This window comes from Zosterops lateralis (assembly GCF_965231275.1).
Source record: "Zosterops lateralis genome assembly, chromosome: 2".
NCBI lineage: Eukaryota > Metazoa > Chordata > Aves > Passeriformes > Zosteropidae > Zosterops > Zosterops lateralis.
The window spans coordinates 1,257,710-1,284,367 of record NC_139763.1 but is presented as its reverse complement, the minus strand read 5'-3'; the positions used below and the strand labels follow the sequence as shown (position 1 = coordinate 1,284,367).

At 48.1% G+C, this 26,658-nt stretch overlaps 1 protein-coding gene across 7 annotated transcripts in view; it reads right to left on the bottom strand.

The window, feature by feature from the left end:
- Nucleotides 1-1,932: 1,932 nt before the first annotated feature.
- Nucleotides 1,933-26,658, bottom strand: part of ITSN1 (intersectin 1) — a 110,989-nt gene continuing 86,263 nt past the window's right edge. For 3 of the 7 annotated variants that reach the window (XM_083884041.1, XM_083884044.1, XM_083884042.1), the window contains 13 exons: nt 26,359-26,550; nt 17,408-17,529; nt 15,217-15,323; nt 14,084-14,267; nt 12,577-12,675; nt 11,371-11,454; nt 10,089-10,172; nt 7,454-7,666; nt 6,885-7,006; nt 5,823-5,905; nt 5,638-5,721; nt 5,031-5,204; nt 1,933-4,021 (listed from right to left, as the gene is read on the bottom strand). In XM_083884041.1, the coding sequence (XP_083740167.1) occupies nt 3,873-4,021; nt 5,031-5,204; nt 5,638-5,721; nt 5,823-5,905; nt 6,885-7,006; nt 7,454-7,666; nt 10,089-10,172; nt 11,371-11,454; nt 12,577-12,675; nt 14,084-14,267; nt 15,217-15,323; nt 17,408-17,529; nt 26,359-26,550 (1,697 nt within the window). In that variant the 3' untranslated portion in view covers nt 1,933-3,872. Of the gene's footprint in view, nt 4,022-5,030; nt 5,205-5,637; nt 5,722-5,822; nt 5,906-6,884; nt 7,007-7,453; nt 7,667-8,435; nt 8,594-10,088; nt 10,173-11,370; nt 11,455-12,576; nt 12,676-14,083; nt 14,268-15,216; nt 15,324-17,407; nt 17,530-24,513; nt 26,074-26,358; nt 26,551-26,658 lie in introns of those variants that run through there. The other 4 variants (XM_083884043.1, XM_083884046.1, XM_083884045.1 and 1 more) reach the window with 4 other exon arrangements.

Sequence of the window (26,658 nt, the reverse complement as noted above, 5' to 3'; positions counted from 1 at the left end):
AAGGGAAGGTGTGGAATGTACACACAGAATTAACCCTCAAAGCAATTTCTCCTGATTCCCAGCCTCTCCCTGTTTCAAAGGCTTTGACTTCTGGATTTGGATGAACTGAGACCTCACTGTGACAAGCAGAGCAGTCTGGAACCAGGCACTGCTGTTGGAGTCAGAATCTGGACTTGTCACATTTCAGTTTTGAGAATGTATGTAAGAAAAAACTCCATTATCCACGTTTCCCACCCCAAATCCTCCTCACACCTAACAAAAAGTGACTGAATTCTTTTTAAAGGGTAAAAAAAATGTAATAGGAGCATTGAAAAAGTTCCCTCATAAAAACTCAAGTTGAGAAAATACTGAATAATTAAGTGCATCTAGAAAAAAAACAACCTGCTGTAATTCCTCAGCTATTTGGCTCAGTGTCAGCTCAGAGCTGGGCTCTGTCTCCTCTCCCAGGTGCCCAAGTCCCTTCCCCAGCTCTGAGCAGCCTCTCCTGCCATTACAGCCCAGCTTTCCATCAGCACTCAGCATTTCTGAGCTAAGGCCAGCTGGGGGTGTTTTTATTTTACAGCACTTCCAAGAGTGTGGCATTGCAGGGGCTGCCCAGGGAGCTTTGGAGTGCCCATCCCTGGAGGTGTCACCTGGAGGTGACAGTGCTCTGGGCTGGGGACAAGGTGGGCACGGCTGGGATTCCCTGGGCTGGGAGGGCTTTTCCAGCCTCAGGAATTTTGGGATTCTGTGACTCCAGGAAGCACAGCTGAGTCTGGAAGCCAACAGTGCTGATGTGCCACCGAGCTCCAAGGGCAGTGACACTGTCACCAGGGCAAGGAACAGCCTGTCCTTGATGCACAGGGACAGGATGAGCTTCTCCTTTAGGGGATTCATTGGATATCTGTGAGCCAAACTCCAGCCTTTCCTCATCAGTGTTTGAGTAACCCCAGCTGGCACTGACAGGAGTTAAACTGTGCCGTGCATCGAAGGGAATGGGACATCCCAAGCTCCTTCTGTCACAATTCCCCAAAATGGGGCAATTGTACAGGCTGGTACTGATGCAAAGTTTGCTCTTTGCTGTATTTCACATTCTGTGGTGTCCAGGGGTGCAGCTCTGAGCTCACAGTCAGTGTCACTCAGCTCTGCACACAGCAGGGACACAAAACAAATCCTTTTCCTGCTGCACACCAAGGACAACTGGGACAAGTGTTCAGGCCCAAAAGCACAACCAAGGCTGGGCTGGGGAGAGAAAACAAGAAGGATGGGACTGCACCACCTGGGGCTGGGATTGGACAATTCAACCCCAAGGTGCAAATGGACCAAAACTTATAAATGTGTGAGACCTCCTGACCAGGTGTCCATTTTGTGTCCATTTTGTGTCCATTTTGTGCCCATTTTGTGTCCATTTTGGGTCCACCTTGGGTGTAGCCCTGGCCAGGCTCTTGGCCTTTTAATAAATCTCTACTTTATTCTCCAGCTCTGTCCAGTCTCTGTTCCAGCTCAGCCTTCCCAAGGCATCAGTACAGCACTTCCCTGGCAGTGCCCAAGGCCAGGTTGGACACTGGGGACAGTGGGAGGTGTCCCTGCCATGGCAGGGCTGGCACTGGGTGGGCTTTGAGGTCCCTCCAAACTCAAACCACTCTGGGATTCTGGATTCTCTGATGTCCATGACATGGGTTGCAATCTGAGAGGGGCTCTGAGTGAAGGGTCCCCCACTTCCAGATGAGCCTCAGGCAGGTGCAGCTCCTTGGGGCTCCCTCCAAAACCCTGCCCAAGGTTCCTGCATTCCAGCCATGAGTTTTTTTTTTTTTTTTGTCCTGTTGGCCAGTTCATCTGTCACTGTAATTGATGCTGGTGAAATGACACTGTTAAAAAAGTGATGCTACTTGTGAAACACTGAACTGAATGTTCACCCTGTTGGCAGCACTGAGGAAAATTAGGACAGCAATAAAAGGTTAGACAATGACATTTAATGGTACTCCAGTAATAGATTTTATCACTTCTTTTATCCTACCACAACAATGTGTATTTTCATATACATTATATTTAATAAAATGTATTGATATGGAATTAGGAAAGCATGGGTTTAGTACTATTTACATATTTTAATTGAAACAATTTTCTTAACAACATTGAAAAATAGAAACTTAAAGTTCTCTTAATCGTGTTTTCAGCCAGTTAGTGGTAAACAAATGCATGCCTAGGAAGTCACACTCCCTCTAAAATGTGGTCAGTTGAAAGTTTCTAACTAAAGTGTGTATCTCTGTTTTGTTTCAAAAAATACATAAGTATGTCTGTCATTTCTGATACAAAATTCTACACTATCTTCAATAAATAAATAATAAAGCGATTCTGAAAAGTATGAAATGTAAACTTTGTTGTCCCTCCAACATACATTTTTTTTTTCTTTTCCTTCCCATTGCTTGAAACATTACAGTGGTCTTTTAGGAAATTATAATACACAGACACTTCCCAGCACAGTTTACACTTATTACCATACTGATCTACCTACCTGTTATGGATATATCCTAATTTCCTAATGGAAACCAATAAGACTTGGAGTGCTAGAGAACACCGCCGACACAGGAGAGGTGGGAACCAGTACTGAAAAGGACATGCAAGGAACACCAAAACCTAACAACAGCTCCACGAGAACGTTCACATGCGAATGACAACGGGCTGGCACCTCCCATCCGGAATGAAGTCCTTACAAAAATACCAGTGGATGTGTGGCAGGGCATGGACGAAAAGGAATCCAAGCAGAACAAAGAGGAATTTGACTCTCAGGGATGTTTTGTCCCCCGGACTCGGCAGAGCACTGAAGGGAGAGCAGTGCCTGCCTAGAGCTGGGAGCTTTGCCAAACTGGGATGTGGGCCTGGACGTGGTTATCCATGGAGAGAAATGGATGGAGAGCCCTGGCATTCATTCCCCTGGATGGCTTTGGGTTCTCTGCACCACCTCGAGCTCTCAGGTGACATCCAGCACCCGCCCTGGGGGAGCTGCAGGACGGGGCTGCCCCAACCCTGGTGCTCCTGGTCTCACACAGGCTCAGCTCCCTGCTCTGCACACCAGGCTCTGCAGGAGCTGGAGACATGATTGCTTCTTCTTCCCCACTGCAGTGACACTCACCCCTGGGAGCAGAGCTACACACGACACCCAGCAGGGCTCTGTGCCTCACCCTCGGCTCTCTGCCCCAGCACTTACAGCCCTGGGGACAACCATCTTCCAAAGGGACCGAGGGCTGGACTCTTCTGGAGTGCAATTCATCTCTGTGCAGAAGGCCTGGACATCTTTTACTTTCAGGGGCAACACGAGTCATGAAGTGGTATGTTAATAGAATCTTCTCTGTTTATAGATATAGACTATTTTATTTTCTAAGTCTTTTCAGTACCATCGTGAAGATCTTCAAAGATCTTCTTGCTGCGGAACTGCTTCTTCCATTCACTCACATTTACACACCACTCTGCTGAGCAATAGGCACAGAACTCCTGAAGGGGGAAAAACCCTCAGAAAGCCTCCAAAACACACCCACACTGCCTCCTCCATGGGAATGAAAGAGCAACTGGAGCAAGCACAGCCACCCCCGTGGTTTGCCAGCCATCCCGACTGCAGCACAAGGAACAACAACAGGCTTGTTTCACCAGCCCAGGAAAACCCAACGCCGAGTCCCACACAGAGAGATTGAAGGAGATCTCCTCACTAAATTGGGATTCATGTGTTCAGTGAGAATTATCAAGGCACAAAGATGCTCCTGTTTGCTTTGATAACCCTCTGACGTGTGAAGGGCGAGCAGTAGTTTCATGCCACACCAGCGAGGACTCGGTGACAGCTTCTGCAGAAACCTCCTGCAGTGAACTCCGGCTGAATTCCCACACCAGGCCCCTCTCTCCTAAGGCTCATCAAACAGCTGCAGGTCCAGGCGCACCACGATCTCCCCCGTGGGGACTTCGTGCAGAAGGAGACACTTTGTAACTGGTCCCTTGGAACCCTGGTCCTTCTTGATGTCTGCCACACGGATCTCTGTCCTGCCCAAAAAGTCTGCAAGGCAAAAAACACGGCGTGCTCAGGGGAGGGAAACCAGAGTCTGCAGAAGGACCTGAACTTCCACCCACACACAGCAAAAGAGAAAACAAGCCTTCAGTCCAACTCTAGTTGTGCACTTGAAGAGGCCTAAAGGCTGCCAAGCTGCACAAAAGGGGATTTAGCCAGACCATGTTAAACAGCAGCAGCATTAAAACTAAACGTGCTCATGAGTGGAAAAACCCACTATGGAATCCACAGTTGGGACTTATTGATTTGATGATATGTTAGCAGAAGGCCAAAGCTGCTGAACAGTTAAAGCTGAGAGTGAACCTGCTGGAGATGACAGAGCCAAGCAAGGCACCAGCCCAGCAGTGAGGTCAGTGAGCCAGTACCAGTCCTATCCAAACACTGCCTGAGAGATTGTGACTCCAAAAATACACCCTGTAATGCTCCACAGGTTTATCCCAGCTAATGAAATAAGAATGAGAGAGGCTTCCCCATTCCTGGAAGTGTTCAGGGCCACTCTGGATGGGGCTTGGAGCAATGTGGGATAGTGGAAGGCATCCCTGCCCATGGAAGGGGTTGGAACTGAATGATCTTTAAGGTCCTTTCTAAGCCAAACTGTTCCACGATAGAGATTTTATCGGGTTTGGAATCCTGGGCTCATTTTTGCTACTGTCATTGCATATAACAGGAACTCAAAGTCATTTCTCTTCCTCCTGCCTGAACCCTTCCATGTGCAAGCAGCATCCAGAGCTTTCTGGAGTCTTAGCAGAATTACAAACCACACTTTAGTTGTTGTCAGATGCACAAGAAAAGGAACTCTCAAACCCCAGAGGGAGCTGCATCCCTTTTGTGCTGATACTGGGCTGGAGCGAGGGGGAGTTGACTCCTAAATACACAAAGAGGGTCAAATCTGGGATATCTTTAAAGATCATCTCCCAGAACAGCCCATTCCCTCTGATTTCCCTCAGCAGGAGTGCTCCTCCTCAAAAGAGAGCTTTGCAAATATCCCTGTACTCACCATCCGGGGAGAACTGGTCCCGCTCGAACACCGTGATGCACAGCACGTCCTGCTCCAGGTCCTTGATGAAGAACTGGCAGTTGGAATTCCACTTGGGGTTGAGGGTGTCCTGGATGGTCTTGGTGATGTGGCACTGAGAGCCCATGGTCACCTCGCAGTAGGGGTTGCTCTTTCCTGGGGAGATGGGGACACAGAGAAATGGGAGGGTTTTTTTTTAGCTGTGTGATTGTGTACCTGAGCCTCCCTCTGCTCTGACAAGAGCTGAGCTGGGAAAGACCTTGGCCACACCAGGCTGTGGGCCCATCCCAGGCTCTGCTTCACTAACATCATTAACATTAACATCACATTGAATATTCCACTCTGCTGGGTGCTGAGCACCCTCCACTCTTCCCTTCAGGACTTCATGGCTTGTGTGAGTCTGAAACAAAAACCTCCTGCAGGACAACTGCAGGACCACAACTCACCTACCCAAATTCATCTCTGCCTCTTTTACCTTCATTAAACCCACATCAGTTAACAAAATCATGTCTGGGACAGAAGCCCTGCAGAGTTGGGCTGGAAAATGGGAATGTCTTCCTGATGGAGCCAGGAAAGGCAAGGCACTCACCGTGGGACCTGCAGGGTTTTAGTTCAATGCCTTCAACAACATTCACCATCAGCCTCCCGATGCCTGTTGCTCTCTGAGAGCGAACTGTGGTGGAACAGAGGAGCAGAGAGAAATGTCACCAAAGGATTTTCCTGTCCAGGGACTTTTCTACAAAAGATGAGACCCCCCCACATCCTGTGCTGTACCTAAGTAGGCCTTTTCCCTCTTCTTCTTTTCAGTCTCTATGTAAAGTTCTGAAGCAGCTTTGATCTTCTGAACCCAGGCAGTCCTTCAGAAGGAAAGGAGAAAGAACAGTTGCAAAGTGCCATTTCTGTTTTTCCCTGCTGGAGCACACAGAACTAAAAACTGTCCCTCCCTCCCAGCCAAGGCTCTGGCCCCATCCCAGCTGTGCCATCTGCCTGGAAGGGATCTTGGTGGAATTCACAGCATCTGCAGAATGTAACCACCCCAAGGCAGCAAACCCCAGCACACAAAGAAAGCTCAGGAGAACCACGAGCAGGAGATGCTTGGTGAGAAAATAAAAGGTCTAAAGAACAGGTTTGCTTTCATCCAACCCTTTGTTTTCCTGAAATGAACTGACTTCTTGGAACAGGAGGTACAAGACACTGGTGCTGGTGAGGTGGCCACTGTCCTTGGTCCCTGAGATTTCCTACCCAATTCTTCTGACTCTCAGGACTTTAAAAGCACAACTTGGGGAGTACACGGGTGGTGAATGGACCTTTCTGGGAAATAATTTCATACTTAAGAATCAAGGGCTACTAAGTCACCTCAAGGGCTCAGAAGAACTGCTGAGACATACAAAGGAGCCTGAGTCAAGGAAACATGAGAGAATCTGGAAGTTGTGGATCAATTTTGGAACCCCAAATGAAGAGCTGCTGCTCCACAGGACATTCATGGTTTGGGTTGGGAGGGATCTAAAGCTCATCCAGTCCCACTCCCTGCCATGGGCAGGGACACCTTCCACTGTCCCAGGTAACAGCAGAAGATAGAATTGCATCTTTTGGTAATCTTCACATTGCCATAAAATGTGAAATGCAGCCTACACATCCACCCTCAGCCATTTCATCATTGGTCCAGCTGGAATTCAGGAAACATTATTTCTCCCTCCTTTTCAGATCACCATATTCCCAAGAAGGAATTTTCCACTCTTGTAAAACACCCAGCTTGGAGAGTGCCCTGCAAGTTTCCATCACAACCATTCCCATCCAACATTTACCAGACTTTCCAAAGGCCACAGAGGCACTTACCTCTCATTAATGCTTTCGGCCCGGAGTGTGTAGACTCTGTCAATGTGGGAGATGTGGAAGATGGGCTCATCTCCAGAAGGGTCTGTGGGTAATTTTACCAGTACCTCGTTTAGGAAAATGGGCTGTAAAACATCAGCAGAGCTGGAGTTGGACTGCAGAGTCTGCACAGGGGCATCCAGCACACATAAGCTCACAGCAGCTTTACTCCATGCCCCAAGTTATCTTACCCCCTTCTGCCTCCCATCTTTCTGCTGAAAAATTTAAAAGCTGACAAAGACAGAGGTGCCTGCATAGCCTGGAAACACTCCTGGAGAGAGCCAAGCACAGCACAGTTTCCTCCCCCAGAGAGCAGTGAATGCTGCTCTCCCTCCACTCCCTCAAACCTCATGGAAGAGTTTTATTCAAGCAAAACCCCAAAAGCATCTTTTCTTATCTCACTAGAGCACACAGCCACCCTTCCTGCCTAACCTCAAAGCTTTCAAACCTCTTCTCTAGGAAGGCTCTTGCCCACAGCCCCAGAATGGAGCTCCTGAGCCCTGTCCCCATCCCTGTACCAGAGCAGCACTTACAGTTTTGTACATTTTGTATTGCAGGTTGGACTTGGGGCTGAAGACCTTGTCTGTGCCCGAAGAGCCAAGAGGTTTTATGATCTGAGTGAGGAGGAGGAAGTCGTTGAAGAGAAAACCATACAGCTCCTTGTTACTCTTGGCTTTATAGAGCTTCCCACTGTGCAGGAACTTGCGTGGTCCCAAGCAGTTTGTAACTGAATTAAAAACGAGTTGCTGCGAAAAGTAGAAGAAGAACAACAACGCACTGTATAAAGTGAAACAATCGGGGCTGCCCTGCAAGAGACCAGATAGAGTTTTGAGTCCTGGTTCCAATCTGTGGCACGGGGGAGGATGAGCCATGCCTTGAGCACAGCAAAGCAGTGCAAGCCACAGAGGCTCCATCAGAGTCCCCCTGAAGGGGGTCACAGGGCAGGCAGGGGGGAGCCAAAAGCATCTCTGCCCCACTCTGGGCACACACATGCACCTGGAGCAGTGGGGCCTGTCCTGGATGAGCAGCAGCTCTGCAAACAGCCTCTCCACAGGCTGAGCTTCCTGAAGGGCTGCACTGGGAATTGTGTTGGAATGTCACCCCTTAAAACACCCCAAAGGATTCCAGTCAGAGCTGCTGACCACCGGGACTGGCACAATCCCAGGCTCAGCCAGGGCTTGTCAGGGATCAGCAGAGTCTTGCCCTTGCCTAAAGTGCCACTGTCAGGTTTATTTTCACCAGGGGGTGGCACAGCTCTCACCACCCTGGTCTGGAGGGGCTCTTTGCCAGGCTGGAAACCCCTTGGAGAGAAAACAGGGAGAGGCTGAGCTGTTCCCTGCCATGGCTGGAGGCTGCTGCTGGCACAGAGCACCACAGGCTCTGTCAGGCTGTGCATCTGCTGCTCTGGGGCCAGGCACCATCCACAGAAGGTAAAAGCAGCCACTTTTCTCCAGGCAGGGGTTGGCAGAGAGCTGAATGTGCTGACATTGGCACACACATCCTTCTCCCAGAACAGTCAGACCTCCTCAGTCAATTTTTCTACTTCATGAACCAACCAGTGCTCATTATTTTTTTACCTTCCAGAATGGTGCATAGTTTGAAAATCAAGTTGTGATCTGTCTGCCTCTGTTACCTCCACCAACAACAGGAAGGCCATCAGAAAATCTTCCCTCCTTTTGCAGGACATACAAACACAATATTTCTAGAAACTTATCACGTAGCCATAAAAAACAACACGGCATGGGAGGCAGGGATTCTCTCTGTAAAGTCTCCAGAGACTTGATCAGTATTCTTGAGTTTTCAAATGCACACAAAGCTTTAGCACAGAAAATAGTTCTAAATATTTGTGGAAGCCTGGGAATTACCTGTGACAGATCAAAACTTACCCCAGGTTCCCTACACAGAGGGAATAAACCTGGGACCTTGGCAGGTGGGACATTAGGAAGATGCCAATAGAGTAAACCCCTTAGACTTATAAGGTCAAGCCCCTGCCCTGTAACCCAGTTTGGACACCTGCCCAGGTAAACCCCTATAAAATGCCAGGCTAACCATGGCCCTGGTTTTTGGATGCAGCCTGTGGTCAGATGCATTAAATCCTCTCTCTGAGTTATCCATCAGACCTATATCATTTTTTAGCCTCATGCAACCCAGCCAAGCTGGGTTTGAGGTCACAGGGATCTCCCTCCCCTTCCCAGGCCCCACAAATATTTGGTTTTTAAAGCACTCCAAAGTGGCCAGGTACAGCTTTGGAGTGGGACACAGCAGCCCCATAACCACTGCACCACAAAGAACTGGGAAGTTGTGGTTGCAAATTGCAGCACAGAACCCGGGACTGGTCCAGAGCCAGGGAAACAAGCAGGGCTTACCCCGAGGGGCAGAACAGGAGCAGCAACAGGATGGTGGGCAGGGGGACAGGGAGCTGGGGACAGGGCTGGGGACAGCTGGGGACAGGTGGGGACAATGGGGACAAGGCTGGGTGTGGGCACAGGGCTGGGTGGTGGGGACAAGGAGAGTGCTGGGGACAGGGAGGGTGTGGGCACAGGGATGGTGCTGGGCACAGTTGGGGACAGACATGGTGTGGGGACAGGTGGGCACAGGCAGGGTGTGGGGACAGGCAGGGTGTGGGGACAGGTGGGGACAGTGGGGACAGGGCTGGGGACAGGTGGGCACAGGCAGGTGCTGGGGACAGGCATGGTGTGGACACAGGGAGGGTGTGGAGACAGGTGGGTACAGGCAGGGTGTGCGCACAGGGCTGGGTGTGGGGACAGGTGGGGGCAGTGGGGACAGGGCTGTGTGTGGGCACAGGCAGGTGCTGGGTGGCTGGGCACAGGTGTGTGTGTGGGCACAGGGAGGGTGTGGGCACAGGTGGCACAGGCAGGTGTGTGGCTGAGGACAAAGGGGCACAGGCAGGTGTGTGGGGACAGGGCTGTTTGTGGGCACAGGCAGGTGTGTGGCTGGGCACAGGTGTGTGGCTGGGGACAGGTGGCACAGGCAGGTGTGTGGCTGGGCACAGGTGACACAGACAGGTGTGTGGCTGGGCAGAGGTGGCACAGGCAGGTGTGTGGCTGGGCAGAGGTGACACAGACAGGTGTGTGGCTGGGCAGAGGTGGCACAGGCAGGTGTGTGGCTGTCCCCATGTCCCAGCAGGGGCCAGGCAGGCACAGTTACCTCGGAGAGCCCCTCGCACTGCACGTGGGCCTGGATCCACTCCAGCCTGTCCGAGTTCTCCTTCTCCCGCACGCCCTCGTTCACCTGGGGCAGAAACACACCTCAGAAATGCATCATCATGTGAGTCCTGGCTTGTTTCTGTGTCTCTGCCAGGGTCAGGGTTGATACACAATAAATGCAAATTTGATTTTGGACTTGGATGTTTATTGTCTCTTATCTATTTACAGCCTCAGGAGCTGTGAGCTCTGACTGGCAGGTCAGAGAACAGGGGTAAAATGGGGTGACTCTGACTCTTCCCAAGGTTATTTAAGCTCTAATCACCCAATAATGAGGTGACACTGGTATTATTTATATTTCTGACCCAATAATGACCACCCAAGACCTGCAATGCAGACCTTTTTCACCCAATTAAAACCACCCAAACCCATGAAGAAGGAAGAAGAAGGTGAAGAAGGACCCAGACAACACCCAAAATCCTCCATATTCCTTCACATATATTAATTACTACATACCAAAATCAGAAAATCTGTTTCCAAAATTCCAACAATAAAGTTGGGTTTTCACAAATAACGGGATGAAAGCTGTATGTATGTTGGAATAGTTTTGCTGTATGAATATAGGTTTTATTTTTGCTGTTAACAAAACTTAGAAATGGTACTGTGATAAGTATATATCTTAGGCCATAGCATAATATTAAAATGGAGACTGCGTGACATTAAAATGCTTTTTTTCATGTAACTAACTCAGAGAATGGTGAAGGTCATTAGGTGATTCCTCACATTTGTGGGTTACCCCATCTGGATGAAGATAACAGTGACAGAAACCAGAACCCCAAAGGAAGAATTTCTTGACTCTCCATTATCATGGAGGGTAAAAAACAACAGCATGGAACCATGGGGGGAGAAATAAAATATATTGATTTAATCTACAGGATGGCATGAAGACAAGTCAAAGGTTAAAACCAAAAAATCTAAACTCAAAGGGATGTTTGAATAATGCATAATGATCTATGAATATGCAACAGGTTGATGCAGGAGAAAAAAGTATTTTAAGAGTATTTAAAAAAAGTATTCTAAGTTTCCAAGATAGTAAGGGTGCTCTTGCCTGAATGCCAAGCACCTGGCCATAATTTTTTTTTTTATCCCTTTGCTTTATTTCTGTTTCCTCTTGTCTTTTTATTAAAGACAATATTAAATGTTATAGATGTTTAAGCCAATAATAAAGACATTTTATTAAATATCTTTTCAAATTCCACCAAGAGAGTGACCCTCATTTTCCACACCTGCGAGCAGAGCTCCTCTGCCTTCTCCAGGGCGTGTTTCAGGTGGCTGTGGTCAGGGTGGTTCTCGGGGGTGTTCTCAATGATCTGCACACACACAAAGCACCAGCATCAGCATCAGGCTCCAGCCAGCACAGCTCAGCTGCTCTGCCAGCCCCAAAACAACCCACATTTATTTTCCTCCTTGGCAGATGTGAGAAATGGGAGATTGTTCACTGCTCCCCCCCCATGGCCAGGTGGGTGTTTTCTATAGATTCACCTTTTAAGGGAAAAAGCACCAGAAGTTTCTTTGCTCTCCTGGCAGTAACTGGCTCAATGCCCAGACAAAAACACTGATAAGTCTCTTTAGCTGTCCCCCAGAAATGCAGCTATTTTCTGTTGGGCTGTTTGCCAAAAAAACCCACCTAAATCATTCAATGTTTAAGGAAGAGCACGAAGATTCTCAGTGCATCTTTGGGGTGTTGTAGCAGGTGTGTGGGACCTGTCCCTACAATGTGTGCAGCTTTTATTCTTTTGTTGTGTATTATCTTCTTTAATTAAAACTTTTTTGCTTTTTCAAGGGAAATAAAAAGGCTCAGGGAGAATTCCAACAGGAGACCAACACTGGGAAGGGCTGGATTGCAGCTCTGCCTGCACAGCCTTTGCACCAGGACACCAGGACACACTGCAGCCAAACACAGAAATGAAGGAATCCCTTAAATGCCAACATCCAATCCATAATTCCCTGTGAAAGCCTTGGGTGTTATTTGGGATGGGAAGTGTTAAGCACCAGATGGAAGTTAGGAAAGGGCTGTAAATCCTCCAGCACCATCAGCTGTGCAGGGGGAACCTGCAGCAATCCAGGCTCAGTGTCCCCTCCCAGCCCCTGGGGAGGGAATGGCACTGAGGGGAAAGGCAAATACGAGCACAAGGTTGTCTTGTTGCTCCTGTTATCTGAATTTTAAATTTTCACTCAGCACTCACTGCCTTCTGGCTCTTTGGGTGCAAGCTTCACCTCTGTTTCAAATGGAAATATCAAATAATTTCCCCAAAACCCAAAGAATAATCCCATTTTCTGCACTGGAATCGAGTATTAAAGGACATCCCACCTTCCCCAGCACATCAGAAACCTGGCAGTGACAAAGCCTGACACAAATAAGGAACCAACCCTGTGATTAAGGTGTAAGCAAAGCAGCACCAAACCCATCCTGTGTGTGCAGAGGAACGTACATTTTTAATTATTAGTGGGTATCTGGTTACCCGTTGCATAGGCTTTAGTAGAAAACTTGATAGTGGCATTCCTTTACAGCGAGGATCCATTGCTAACCTCTGAAACATTAGAGAGGTAAAATCTGGTTAGTCAGGTGCTTTAAACCCTGAAAAATTAGCTCCTCCAAGAAAGGAAAAGGGAAAGGAATAAATGAGCACCAATCCTCAGTTAAACACTGAGATCACAACATCAGCAGGAGGAATCCCTTGTGGTTTTTACACTTCTTCACCTGCTTTGTCTGGACAAGAATTCCAGAATTATCAGGGCTGGAGGAGCCCCTGAGGATCAGGCAGTGCCACCCCAGGGCCACCAGCACCAGCCCAAAGCCTGTCCCCAAGGGCCACCTCCAGCCTGTCACTCCAAAGCTCAGCTGAACTTCATCTCAGCCCTTTGGCTTTGGAGGAAGCTGAGCTTTGGATGGGAGGGACCATCCTGGAGACTCCTGACAGCCCTCAAGGGGCTGAGGCTGGGAGCAGATGAATTGGGAGTTGTGGCCTCCTGAAGATTTGGTGGATGTGCAGGTGCCTTTGGCTTTGATTCCATGGAATGGCCAAGGTGGGAAGAGCCCCTGAGGATCAGGCAGTGCCACCCCAGCAGCACCAGCATCAGCCCAAAGCCTGTCCCCAAGGGCCACCTCCAGCCTCCTCCTGAACACTCCCCCAGACAGTGACTCCAAACCTCCCTGGGCAGCTCATCCCAAGGCCTGACCACTCTGCCAGGGGAAAAAATGTTTCTAATTTCTGATCTGACCCTCCCTTATGCAATTTGAGGCCATTTCTTCTCCTCCTTTCCCTGCCCCTCCTGGCAGGGACTTGTGCAGAGCCACAAGGTCCCCCCTGAGCCTCCTTTTCTCCAGGCTCAGCCCCTTCCCAGCTCCCTCAGCCCCTCCTGGGGCTCCAGACCCTTCCCCAGCTCCCTCAGCCCCTCCTGGGGCTCCAGACCCTTCCCCAGCTCCCTCAGCCCCTCCTGGGGCTCCAGACCCCTCCCCAGCTCCCTCAGCCCCTCCTGGGGCTCCAGACCCCTCCCCAGCTCCATTCCCTGCCCTGGACACACTCCAGCCCCAGCTGTGCTGTGGACACTGAGCAGTGGGAGCTCAATTCAGAGAATTCTCCCTTTTATTGTTTCTCAAGATGTGCAAGGCATATTTCAGGAGGCCTGGAGGGTTTTATAACTGGCTTTAAATCCCTAAAAAGGCACATGGACCTTTTTGTGGGCTCAGCATGGAGTGGGGAGAGAAACCACTCAGAAGCTGCTGAGAGCAGCAGTGATTTCATGGCTGTTGTTCTTTATGGAATCATGGAATGTCCTGAGTGGGACCCACAGGGATCATCCAGGCCCACCCTGGCCCTGCAAAACCCCCCAAAAATTGTTGATGAGCATCAATCCTGAGCTAAATCTGCTCTGAGATCACAACATCAGCAGGAGAACTCCTTGTGGAGTCCCAGCCTGGGCACTCCTGGCTCTCACCTTGACAAACTCCTTGAACTCGGGCACTTCATCAGTTTTCTGCTGGATGAGGGCAGCCCCGTTTAGCTGGCAGCTGCAGAACCTGATGTAGGGCTGCATGTGGGGCAGCTGGGCTGTCAGGATGTCCCCAATCATCTTCACTGGCATCTTCTCCCCTGACATCTTCTTCCTCACACGCAGGGCCCTGAGCAGGAGCAGGGCACGGGGTTGGACAAAGAGCCATCACTCCTCAGTTATGGAATAAAGGGGGTGGGTTCTTACTCATCATGGAAACCCAGAGAAGGATAAATACATCAGGCACAAGATTTACTGCAAGGATAACAATAAACCAGGCTGAACCCTGAGCCAGCACCTTCCCCTCTCCTGGGCATTGATTTTAATGCAGTGCCAGATCAGAGGTGAGGGAAAGGAGGGTAAGTTCCTTTTCTGTTGGTTTAGAAAGAGAGTTACTGATGTGGGAGGGAGGGGGAAACTCCATCCCTTTGAGTTTTTAGCCTGGTTTCCTAAGGAAAGTTTCATTGCCTTCTGTCCTGTCACCATCACGACTTTTCAACTCATGGGCCATTTTCAAACACATTTTACAAAAAAAAAAAAAAAAAAGAAAAGAAAAAGAAAAAAAGGAGATATTACAAAGCTGTAAAATCCCTGGAGGTTCAGTGAAAATTATCAGTTCAGTAACAAAAATAACTTCATTAATGGGGAAACAAAATAACTTCATTAATGGTTTTGCTTATCCAGGTGAAGGTTTAACTGTGCCCTCACTCTGTTTTCCTGGCAATGGGCTCACAACAGGGATTTGGGGCAGCAGCACCTCGAGCCTTTGGAGAGGGAAGCTCTGGGCACAAATCCTTTGGAACCAGGCAGGGAAAGCCCTGCCCTGTGGGAAGCCTTGGCAAACTCTGCTCTTCAGGATTTGCCTTCTGGAGCACAGGAGCAAATGGCAGAGAACTGCTGGGTTCTTCTCAACAGCTCACAGCAAACACTGCCCCCAGTTTGCTTTTCCCCACAAGGAGAAACTCAAGGATTTGTGTGATATTGGAAAATATTTTCATGCAGATCAAAGGAGAAGCAGCGGGAGAGGCCCAGGGTTCTGTTTTTGTGAAGTATGGGGGGGGGGGAAAAACCCAACTTACTTCAGTAGTTTTATATTGCACATAATCAGCTCCTTCCAATTAACAAAAATCATGGCAACTTCTTTTTCTGTGACCAGCTCAGACTCCATCAGTGGCTTCTGGAAGATCTGGGGAGTCAGAAGTGAAGCCATTTAGAGTGCACAGGGTAGGTACAGACACTTCCAGCACACTCCCTGTCCCAGACATCCATCATGTTCCCTGCCATGGCTGGACTAAGGAGACCCTCAGGAACAAGGGGCTTTAACAGGGAATATTCTGAATTTGTAGGGGTGGTGATGTTAATTCTGATCTGGGTAATCTGTTTGAAACCTGGGTATTTTAGCAGAGGTCTCCTGCAAAAGATCCCAGGATTCCTTTGATAATGCAACTGGAAATAGGTTTTACTTTGGACTCTCATGGAAGATCTGATTTCTCTGAGAGCCTCAGGATTGCATATCTTGAACTCTTCTTCAAAAAAGGGCTCTGATTCTCTGTCAAAATAATTATCCATAGTTGTCTGTACAAATTCTTTTTTTTTTCCTACCTCTAAAGCCAATCACAGGAAGTGATAACTGAGCCCCACTGTGAGCACAGGGAAGGTGCTTCACTTCAGAACATTTGTTTAAGCTTCAGAACTTGTGCATGAGAAATAAACACTGAGAGTCAGGAGCAGGAGTGGTTTGCTAAAACGATGCTTCAAACATCAGCATTTTGGTGATGGTAGCACAAGGGATTGCCATGGTTTGCAGCCACCCACAGCTGTACCTGTATCTATATCTGTATTTATATATGTACCTGTACCTGTCCCTGTATCTGTCCCTATACCTGTATCTGTACCTGTATCTTTATCTGTCCCTGTCCCTGTATCTGTATTTGTGCCTGTATCTTTATCTGTCCCTGTCCCTCCCCCTGTACCTGTCCCTGTATCTGTACAAACACAGATAAATGAGGATTACATGGGGACCCCCCTAGTGCAGGCAGACCCTGCAGTGCAGGGCAGTCACTTTGCACACCTGTACCTGTCCCTGTATCTGTCCCTGTCCCTGTATTTGTGCCTGTATCTGTCCCTGTACCTGTATCTTTATCTGTATCTGTACCTCTATCTATATCTGTATCTGTGCCAGTACCTGTACATGTCCCTGTCCCTGTATCTGTATAAACACAGATAATTGAGGATTGCAAAGCCCCCAAGGCAGGCAGACCCCGCAGTGACATGCAGTCACTTTGCACACCTGTACCTGTCCCTGTCCCTGTATCTGTATCAGTGCCTGTGCCAGTATCTGTACCTGTATCTGTCCCTGTATGTGTACCTGTATCTATATCCATGCCTGTACCTGTCCCTGTCTATGTACAAACACAGGTAATTGAGGATTGCAGAGGCCCCCAAGGCAGGCAGACCCTGCAGTGCAGTGCAGTCACTTTGCACACCTGTACCTGTCCCTGTATCTATATCTGTCCCTGTATTTGTGCCTGTATCTGCCCCTGGCCCTGTATTTGTGCCTGTATCAGTACCTGTACCTGTATCTTTATCTATCCCTGTTCCTGTCCAAACACAGATAATTGAGGATTGCAGAGCCTCCGAAGGCAGGCAGACCCTGCAGTGCAGTGCAGTCACTTTGCACACCTGTCCCTGTCCATGTATCTATATCTGTGCCTGTGCCAGTACCTGTACCTATCCCTGTCCCTGTACCTGAATCTGTCCCTGTATTTGTGCCAGTATCTGTCCCTGTATCTTTATCTGTATCTGTACCTGTATCTGTGCCTGTCCCTGTCCCTGTCCAAACACAGATAATTGGGGATTGCAGAGCCCTCCAAGGCAGGCAGACCCCACAGTGACATGCAGTCACTTTGCACACCTGTATCTGTCCCTGTACCTCTATCTGTACCTGTCTCTGTCCCTGTCCAGACACAGGTAACTGAGGATTGCAGAGCCCCCCAGTGCAGACAGACCCCACAGTGGCATGCAGTCACTTTGCACACCTGTCCCTGTCCAAACACAGGTAACTGAGGATTGCAGAGCCTCCCAATGCATACAGACCCTGCAGTGAAATCCAGTCACTCTGCACACCTGTACCTGTCCAAACACAGGTAATTGAGGATTGCAGAGCCCCCCAGTGCAGCCAGACCCTGCAGTGAAATCCAGTCACTCTGCTCACTGCAGGGCCTGTTTTGGCTGCAGGAGGAGTGGCCCGAGCCCGCAGAGCTGCCCCACCTCTGTCACCAGCTGCAGGTCGTTGACATAATTCTCCTCGGTGACGATGAGCTCGTGGATGTAGCCCTGCCTCTTCCTCTCGGTGGGGGTCAGCATGTCCAGCAGGTGCAGGTCTGCACACCCTGCAAAACACAACAGCAGCCCGGATTTATTGTGCCTGTTTGCAGACCTGTGGCAGCCACAGCAACGCTGCATGAATTATTGCTCTGTTATTGTTACATGGCACAGCCCCAGAAATCTTTCAGTGACTCTAAACATTCTGTTTAACACCTTTTTAAAGTTATTATCTCCATGTGTGAGCTCTTCCCTGGTGGCCAAGCTCAAAGTCTCCCTCACCTCTGCCTGCCCATTCCCCATCTCACCCTGGAGGCCCCTGACCCCTTTGAGTTGTGTCATTCCAGGGATGGCTGGTAATGGAAAAAGGGGAAAAAGCTTCATGTGGTGTGAGGGAAATGCAGAGAGATCCCAGAGGGAATTAGGGAAGAGCTGCAGTGACACCCTAATCCTCCAAGGGGCACTTTGGAGTGATTCCCTCAGCTCAATATTCAAAGTTCACCTTCACCTTTCTGGTCAAAGAAATCCTGCTCAAGAAGGGCCTGCAGGGCCTCTTCACTTCTTCACACTTCAATTAAAAACTGCTCCTAAATATTTGAGCCAGGACATGCAAAGGTCACAGGACATGCCCAGATTCCACTGATTTCTGGCTGGGTTTTGTTATTTACATTTAAAAGCACAGGGAAATGTTGGCCCTGAGAGCTCCTCTTCCATTAGTTTTGTCTTTTCACTGTTGCAAACCTCCCTTGCACTGACCCCCTGGAGATGGGAGGATTTTTATATCAATTCCACCATCTCAAGTTTTGTTTTCTGTTCTGAATCAGAACACTTAATTCCTTTCTTTCTTCTGTACCCTGTTATTTTTTCAGCTGAGCTTAAATTAAGTTCTTCTGAGACTGGAACACAGAATGTTTTTTTCCAGTTTTTGCTACTTTTCTGCATAAAATAAAATGCATTTCCAAAAAGCAAAGTTGATTTCAAACAAGTGGAAAACGTTTGGCTCTAAAAATTATCTATTTCAACTATTTTTCATACAATCAGAATTCCCCAGTTGAATTCTTTCCCTCCTGCCTCAGCAAATTCAGTATATTCCCCATGGAAACAAACTTCCCTTATGGAAACACCAGGCCCCATGTAACTCTTTCACTTCTTTGCATATAAAGTTATACTTGGGGAATATTTCCTGCATTTTTAGCTTCGTGAATGGAGCTCAGACAATGCCACTGGGAAAGTCCAGATGTGCCACTAATATTTCCATGGAATACCAGCAACATCTGCTTTAACTGATCTGTGCTCCTGAAAGGGGAATCATGGATTTGACTTGAAAATAACAAAAAAAAAAAAAAAAAATAACAAAAAAAAAAAAAAAAAAAAAAAAAAAAAAAAAAAAAAAAAAACAAACAAACAAACAAACAAAAAAAAAACCCAAAAAAATCAAACCAAAAAACCAAAAAGCAAACAAAAATCCCAAAACCAAACCAAACCAAACCACAAAAAAGATAAATTAAAAAAAAAAAAAAAAAAAAAAAAAAAAAAAAAAAAAAAAAAACCACACACACACACACAACAACAAAAAAAAAACCCACAACCAAACCCAAAGAAAACAAAATTAAACAAATCCAGAAAAGGAGATACAAACAGTCAAGGTTGTTTCCTCCCTGCCTCTGAAGCTGGGAGGGGTCAGGTTGAGAGTTGGGATCAGACTAACACTGATAAAACTCCCTTGAGACACAGGATGTCACAGCCCTTTACAAAAGTGCAATTAAAACTTTGCTTGGAATAAGAAGCAGATTTGGAGAAATATGAATTTTATGCCAATGAATTTTGGCCCCTTTCAAAAGCCAAAAGTTTCATCTCTGTTGAATAAATGTCTGATTTCAGAGCAGTTCCTTTGGTACCAAGCAAACCACAGGGCTAAGAAACAGCCCCAGTGCTTCATTAGAAGAGAACCAAGTGTTTAATTAATTTTCTTTGGGGAAGTTCTTGTTCAAAGATGTGACAACATTGGCCTGAAGGTGATTTCCAACCACCAAGCCCTTGGAGGAAGCACTGATATTTTGAATAATGACCCATTTTAGTGGCTCCCTTGGCTGGGGTCTGAATGGGCTGCTCTGAACCACGACAAACACTCTGCTTTGGGATATGAAATATTTGGGGGGAAAAAAAGCCCAAATCTGAGCAGAACATCCCAAAGGGATTTTCCTGGTAGGGGATTTTCTTTGTGAGGTGCACAAGTACAGAGATTTTTCTTGTCTTTGTATTAAGAACACCGAAGAAGAACTGGAATCTTTTCCAAGTGGGAATGTCTGGCTTGTTTTTCATGGATGTCAAAGAACTGAATTCCACTGATCACAGAATCCCAGACTGGGTTGGGTTGGGAGAGACATTAAATCCCATCCAGTTCCATGGACAATTATTTGCTTTAATCCAGTAAAGCCAGGAAAGGATGAGGAAATGACAATAATTTACTTGGTTTGTGCTCAGTAGAGTGAATCCATGAATTCTGCCATTCTGCCTGGACTTGGAGAACCAACAGACAAATGTAAATCTGTGCCTTGACCTCCCAGCACCACAGTCCCTGCAGATTAATGGGCTCCAGAAATGCAAAAAAAAAATCATTTCAAATCTCTTTATACAGAGGAAAGATGATGTTCCTCTTCCTTACAAAGTCAGCCCTGAAGATCTGGGTCTCCCAAGATAAACACTGAGCCTAAAACAGGATACTGCTTTTTGAGAAGGGGGTTCTGCTGTGGAAATCACTGATCCACATCCATGGCCACAGCTGCTGATTCCTTTTCATCTGGGGAGGTTTCCTAAGCAGTGCCACTGCCAGATTTCCCTGTGAGCCTTGAGCTGGCCCAGCCTGTGGTGACAAGGTCACAGGAGACACGAATCTCTCCTGTGAGAGGGAACCAGGAACAGGCAAAGGTGCTGTCACAGTTTTCCTCCAAATCCCTAAGGAGAAGGGAATGAATTGCTTCATTTGGGGAAATTATTCACAGAATCCCTGAGGCTGGAAAAGCCCTCCCAGAACATCCCAGCTGTGCCCACCTTGTCCCCAGGCCAGAGCTCTGAGTGCCACCTCCAGGTGACACCTCCAGGGATGGGCACTCCAAAGCTCCCTGGGCAGCCCCTGCCAAGGCCTGAGCCCCCTTTCCATGGGGAAATTCCTGCTGCTGGCCAAGCTGAGCCTCCCCTGGCCCAGCCTGAGGCCGTTCCCTCTCCTCCTGTCCCTGTTCCCTGGGAGCAGAGCCCGACCCCCCCGGCTGTCCCCTCCTGGCAGGGACTTGTGCAGAGCCACAAGGTCCCCCCTGAGCCTCCTTTTCTCCAGGCTCAGCCCCTTCCCAGCTCCCTCAGCCCCTCCTGGGGCTCCAGACCCTTCCCCAGCTCCCTCAGCCCCTCCTGGGGCTCCAGACCCTTCTCCAGCTCCCTCAGCCCCTCCTGGGGCTCCAGACCCTTCCCCAGCTCCCTCAGCCCCTCCTGGGGCTCCAGACCCTTCCCCAGCTCCCTCAGCCCCTCCTGGGGCTCCAGACCCTTCCCCAGCCCTTTCCCTGCCCTGGACATGCTCCAGCCCCTCAAGGTCACTCCTGCAGGAGCCACAACTGGGCACAGCCCTCGAGGGGCCTCAGCAGTGCTGAGTTATTTAAATCACAGCATTTCAACGTTCAATTTTCTTAGCATCTCTTTCAGATGCAACTAATTCCAAATCTCCTGGGATGGACCTTCCACTTCAAGGCCATCCCAGGCTTTTGGTGAGGACATTGGGATCAAACAGATCTTTCCATCTCCAGCATCTGCACTGCCCACTCCCATTTCTCAGCTATTTCCAAATATTTCAGCACATTTGGAATTTCTCAATCAGATCAGTGTGTCCATTTGCTGTTAGAGCAGAGCATTTCCCTCAGGTGCAGGGAAGGAGCTGGAAACAAGCCTGGGAGTCCCACAGGGAAAACCTGGAGCATTATTTAGTGGTGGAATGGCCCTGTCTGGAATTGTTCAGAGGTGTGGATGTGCCCAGGGAGGTGAGGAGGTGCTTCACTGCTGGTGGCTCCAACCTCAATCTCAATGAGTCACTGATTCTACCAATCCCTTTCCAGAGGCTGCTTGGGGACAGTAAAATCCTACATTGTGAGGGCAAGAATGCACTCCAAAATGTAAATCACAGAGCTAACCAAGCCCTGGAATGGTTCAGAACACATCAGGAAACTAAACCTCACCTCTGAATTGTGAGCCTGGGCCTGTCTGAGCCCCTGGACACTCAGGGGACAGGAGGAGAGTCACAAGCAGCAGCCACAGGTCCAAGCAGAAGGAACTGCACAGCCCCATTTCATAGGGAATCAATCCCATAAATAAAAGTGCTGTGCAGGCACTTCACTTGGAACCAGGAATGTGAGGACCAAATGCAATATTTTAAATGTTCCAACCTTTTCTCGAACAACTTTTTATTGTTTTTTCACTTTCATTTGGCAGAGGGACAGCTCGGATCTCTGCTCCTGGCACAGCAACAGCACCCAGGGAGAGGCTGGAGCTGTTCCAGGAGGGATTGAGGGGGGATTTTAGGGCAAGGCTCTTCCCCCAGAGGGTTCAGGCACTGCCCAGGCTCCCCAGGGAATGGGCACAGCCCCAGAGCTCCAGGAGCCTTTGGACAGCCCTGCCAGGGATGCCCAGGGGGGATTGTTGGGGCTCTGGGCAGGGACAGGAGGGGACTGGATGGTCCCTGTGGGTCCCTACAGCTCAGTTCAGGTATTTTGCTTATTAAAGTCCCCAGTGAAGCCTTGGTGAAAAGCATTTTCATTTTTAACTGCACCAGGGCAATGTCCTGACACCCAAAGGTCACCTCAGCACTGTGTCTGGCTAAGGAGAACTTCCTTACCCTGTTGTCTGTGTCAATTCAAGTCATGCAGTAATATTTGAGGTATATTTTTCCTGAATCTACTGAAGTTGTCTAAAATAAAGTCTAAAAAAAGTCGTTTGTCATCTGAATTTACTGCACAGAAGTTGCTATTTAACAAGTTAAATAGCTGGAGTCAATAACTACAAAGAACTAAAAAGTGCTTTAAAACCAGAGAACAAAACCAGCATTTCAGTCATTTCGGTTATGGGAATTAAATGTGCTCAGTGAGCTCATGGGGCAGAAAGTGAAGCCACTAAAGCTCCAAAAGAATTGAGGTATAAATAAAATTGATCATGAATATAAAGCAAAATGTTCTTGAGAAACACGTTTCAGACTTAAGAGTTGTCTTGGACAGATTTCAATTATTGAAAAGAACAAATTCTTGTAAGAACATCCATGGGAATTCCCTGCCAGCAGCTGAATACTGAGGGAATTCCCACAAACAGTAAAAACAGTGAAGAATAAAATCCAGCAGCACTGGCAGCATCTGGAATTCCAGTCTCCTCTCTACCCCTCCAGTGACAATCCCTGTGCAACAGGAGAAAGCACCTGGCACAGGGAAGTGAAGATAAAGAATCAATTCACAGAATCCCAGGATGGTTTGAGTGGGAAGGGATTTTAAGGATCAGCCACTGCCATGGCAGGGACACCTCCCACTGTCCCCAGTGTCCAACCTGGCCTTGGGCACTGCCAGGGATCCAGGGGCAGTCACTGTCCTCCTCTCATTCTCACACATATATTTATCTATATTTATATCCATAAAGACAAATAAAGCAATGCCTTGTTCCCTGCAGCTCAGGGAGAATCCCTGGTGAGGAGGATGAAACACTCTCTGCTGAGCTATGAAAGCACCTTTAGGGATTCATGGAGAAAATCAGCATTACAGGGATTCCAACATCTCTCACTTAAGCCACAAGGGAATGTCTTTGGGACTCTGTACATGAGATTTATTTTGCTCTTCTGCCTGAGGAGTCCTGGCACAAGCAATGTGTGTGTTCAGGTTGGACAGCAGCAGGAATTTTCCCATGGAAAGGGTGCTCGGGCTTTGGGAAGAGCCCAGGGAGCTTTGGAGTGCCCATCCCTGGAGGTGGCACTCAGAGCTCTGCCCTGGGGACAAGGTGGGCACAGCTGGGATGTTCTGGGAGGGCTTTTCCAGCCTCAGGGATTCAGGGATTCCCTGAGATTCACACAGGGACAACTCCAGGCTGTTCCTCCCAGGTCACTGCAAAGCTGCCTCCAGGAGCTTTCAGGACTCAGGGATTTTGAAAGGCTTCAGTCTCAGCCCCTGGAAGACACAGAGAACCTCCACCCTGCAGGGCTCTGCAGGAGCTTCATTTTTCTTCTCACTTGATGTAAAGAGATTGGAAAAAGCAGCACCTGAATCCCCTACAGCTGAAGTATTGCAAATATTTCCCTACGGATTCCATTTGTAGTTCTGGCCTGAAGTCTCAGGACTCACAATGTCTCTAAAGGCTTTTAGCTGAGTCAGTTTTCCAACCCAGCAGCTCAGGATGGGGAAAGAGAGAGATGATCTTGTTCAAATATCAGTTAATGCACAAAATATTGACAGAGTGGAGTCAAACCTGGCTCCAACCCCTCAGAATGCAGTGAAAATCACAAGTGGGATGTGCTGTTCTATTTCTGCTGTTGTCAGCAAATGGCCACAATGGAAAAGAATTATTTTTTATGGTAGAAATGAACAATGTATCACTATTTAAATACTGTCCTAAAAAGAAGGAAAATCTGTACACTTGTGCATATTTTCAGACTTGAACTTCTGGCATATAACACATCCCAAATCCAGGTAAACCCATGGCAAATCATGAAATATTATTTAATTTCTCTATTAAAAAAAAAATCAAAATCTACAGATTGGTACCATTGGTAGAAACCCTGGGCAGGGAATCAGAGAATCCTGAGCTGGAAAGGACCCACCAGGAGTCCAAAGATCCACCCCCCCAACCAGAGGGGCAAAAAGCTGCAGATCATAATGATGAATCTGAGTAATTAGATAGAAACAGCATTCCAAGAACCCAGAGAAGTGTCACTGTGAGGGGCAAAGGGCTCCAGGCTGTGCTGCTGGCACATCCCTGGCTGCTCTCACAGCCCCTGGCGAGCTCAGTGTGACCCAGCAACGAGACAACAAACACGTGTCGGCCTCTTTTGTACGAAGGATTTAATTCTCTATACATGGAACTAATTGGAAAGGCTGTATTACAGTTGTTAAAGCTGCAGGTTTTTGTTTGTTTGTTTTTTTTCTTTATATATTTATATAATTTACATTCATAGTGATGAAATACTGAAGTGCAACTGAATAAGGAGCTTCACTTGTCCTTTGCACCGCAGGACGGGTCGGGAGCAGGGAGCTGGGCTGGGAGGGCTACAGGCTGCCAGCAGGAGCTGGGGGACAGTGGGACACACAACCAGGACGTAACTGAGTGGTAAATCATTAGTAGCAGGGCTCTGTTGTGCTCGGTGGGAGGAGGGCACTGCCAGCACCAGGCATTTCAGCAAGAGCCGGGCACTAAGGCTACAGAGACGGGCACGGCTCGGCTACAGCGCAGCTACGACTCCACTGAAAGCTCCATTTCATATTAATTTGTATAAATTCCACAGTCTAAGTTTTAAAAAAATGTAAACATTGGAAATTAATTGCAAGGGAGAGAGTTCTATACATTCGTTCTTGTCAGGGCAATGACTCGTTTCAGAACGTGTTGTTCCGCAGAAAGCACAAGTGAGGAGCCCCAGTGCCCGGGCTGGGATTGTGGCACCCCCAGGAGGGAACATTCCACCCATTTCTGCCCCTGGAATGTGACAAACCCAGGGACAACCACACACACCAGGCTGTTTGCAGCTAAAGAATGTGCAAAAATCAAATGAACAGAGCTGGGTAAAACAGCACTCCAGGTTTGCCTCTGGCACGGGAGGAGGGCATTTCCCTTCTCCACAATGGGTTACACACTCAACAACAACACCTGTTACAAACAGTACAGTAACTACAACAAAATACCTGGAACTGGGCACATTTAAACTTCCTTAAACTGATTTAAACTCCTTCTGTTCTTTTGTAATTAAAAAAAAAAAGAAAAAAAGAAAATTAAAATAATAATAAAAAAAAAAGAGACATATTGACAACACTGGACAAGTGAACAATAAAAAAAGAAAGATACATAAAGTCTCCAATTCATGGACATTTGGAACAATTTTAATAGCACATGCAGCATTCCTTGATAGTGGGTCTTTTTGCACAAACAAAATTGCAATGAAGAAAATTTAATTTATACTTTTCCTTTAAAAGGCTAAAATATATCTTTAAAAAATAAAATTTTAAAAACTACCAAAAGCACCTGTGCAAAGGTGGAAAAAAATTAGTTTGGTAACAATGAAAGCCACAAAAGGACCCACTATCCTCTGATTTATTTTTTTTTTTGCGTGTGTGTGTTTTTGTTTTGTTATTTTTTTGTCGTTTTTCGTTTTGAATCAAGTTTAATTTTGTTGGTAATTAACTCGACCATTGCGATTTCCATGCAACTAAATGTCAAATGAGGTAAAAAACTGCTGTGCAGTGTGTTCTTGACTCAGAAGGCAGTAGATGATCATGCTGGAAGCGACATGATCAAGGCTGCATCTCCCATCATCCCTCTTGGGCACTGCTATGGGATAGTGGGTCTCTTTGAGGACTTTCAAGCCTGAGTGGGGGATGGACAACATATGATTCCTAGAAAAAGGAGGAAAACAACACATAAGCAAAACAAAACAAATGAGCAAATTCAAGCTGGGGAAATGAGGCAAGGCAATGGAGCAAAAAACTGATGGGCTGGTGGTGGTGGTGGTGGGAAGGGTGGATTTGGGGTGGGAGCTCAGGGGATGGGAACAAAACCAACCAAAACACAAGGGAGGTGGAGAAGGGAGGGAGGGAGGGACAGCAGGTCCTGCAGGAGGCCGGGGGGCTGCGCGGGGCCCGGCAGTGCTGCGTGTTCCCCCCGCGCCCGCCCGCACTCACACTGCTGGCTCGGGTCCGTGTCCGTCGTCAGCTTCACGTAGTTGGAGGGGAAGAGCCCCACGTGGCCGTTGACCTCCCCCTTCCACCAGTCGGGGTCCTCCCTGTTGAGCACGGTGATGATCTGCCCTTTGTTGAAGGCCAGCTCGTCGTCGTTCTGCGCGCTGTAGTCGTACATGCCGATCACCTGGCACACTGCAAGGGGACCGGGGTCACCTCGGGGCTGGTGGCACCTTTCCCCAAACCCAGGGGATCCTGCTGAGGGGTTCCTGATCCATCCCTGTCCTGTCTGTGATCTACAGA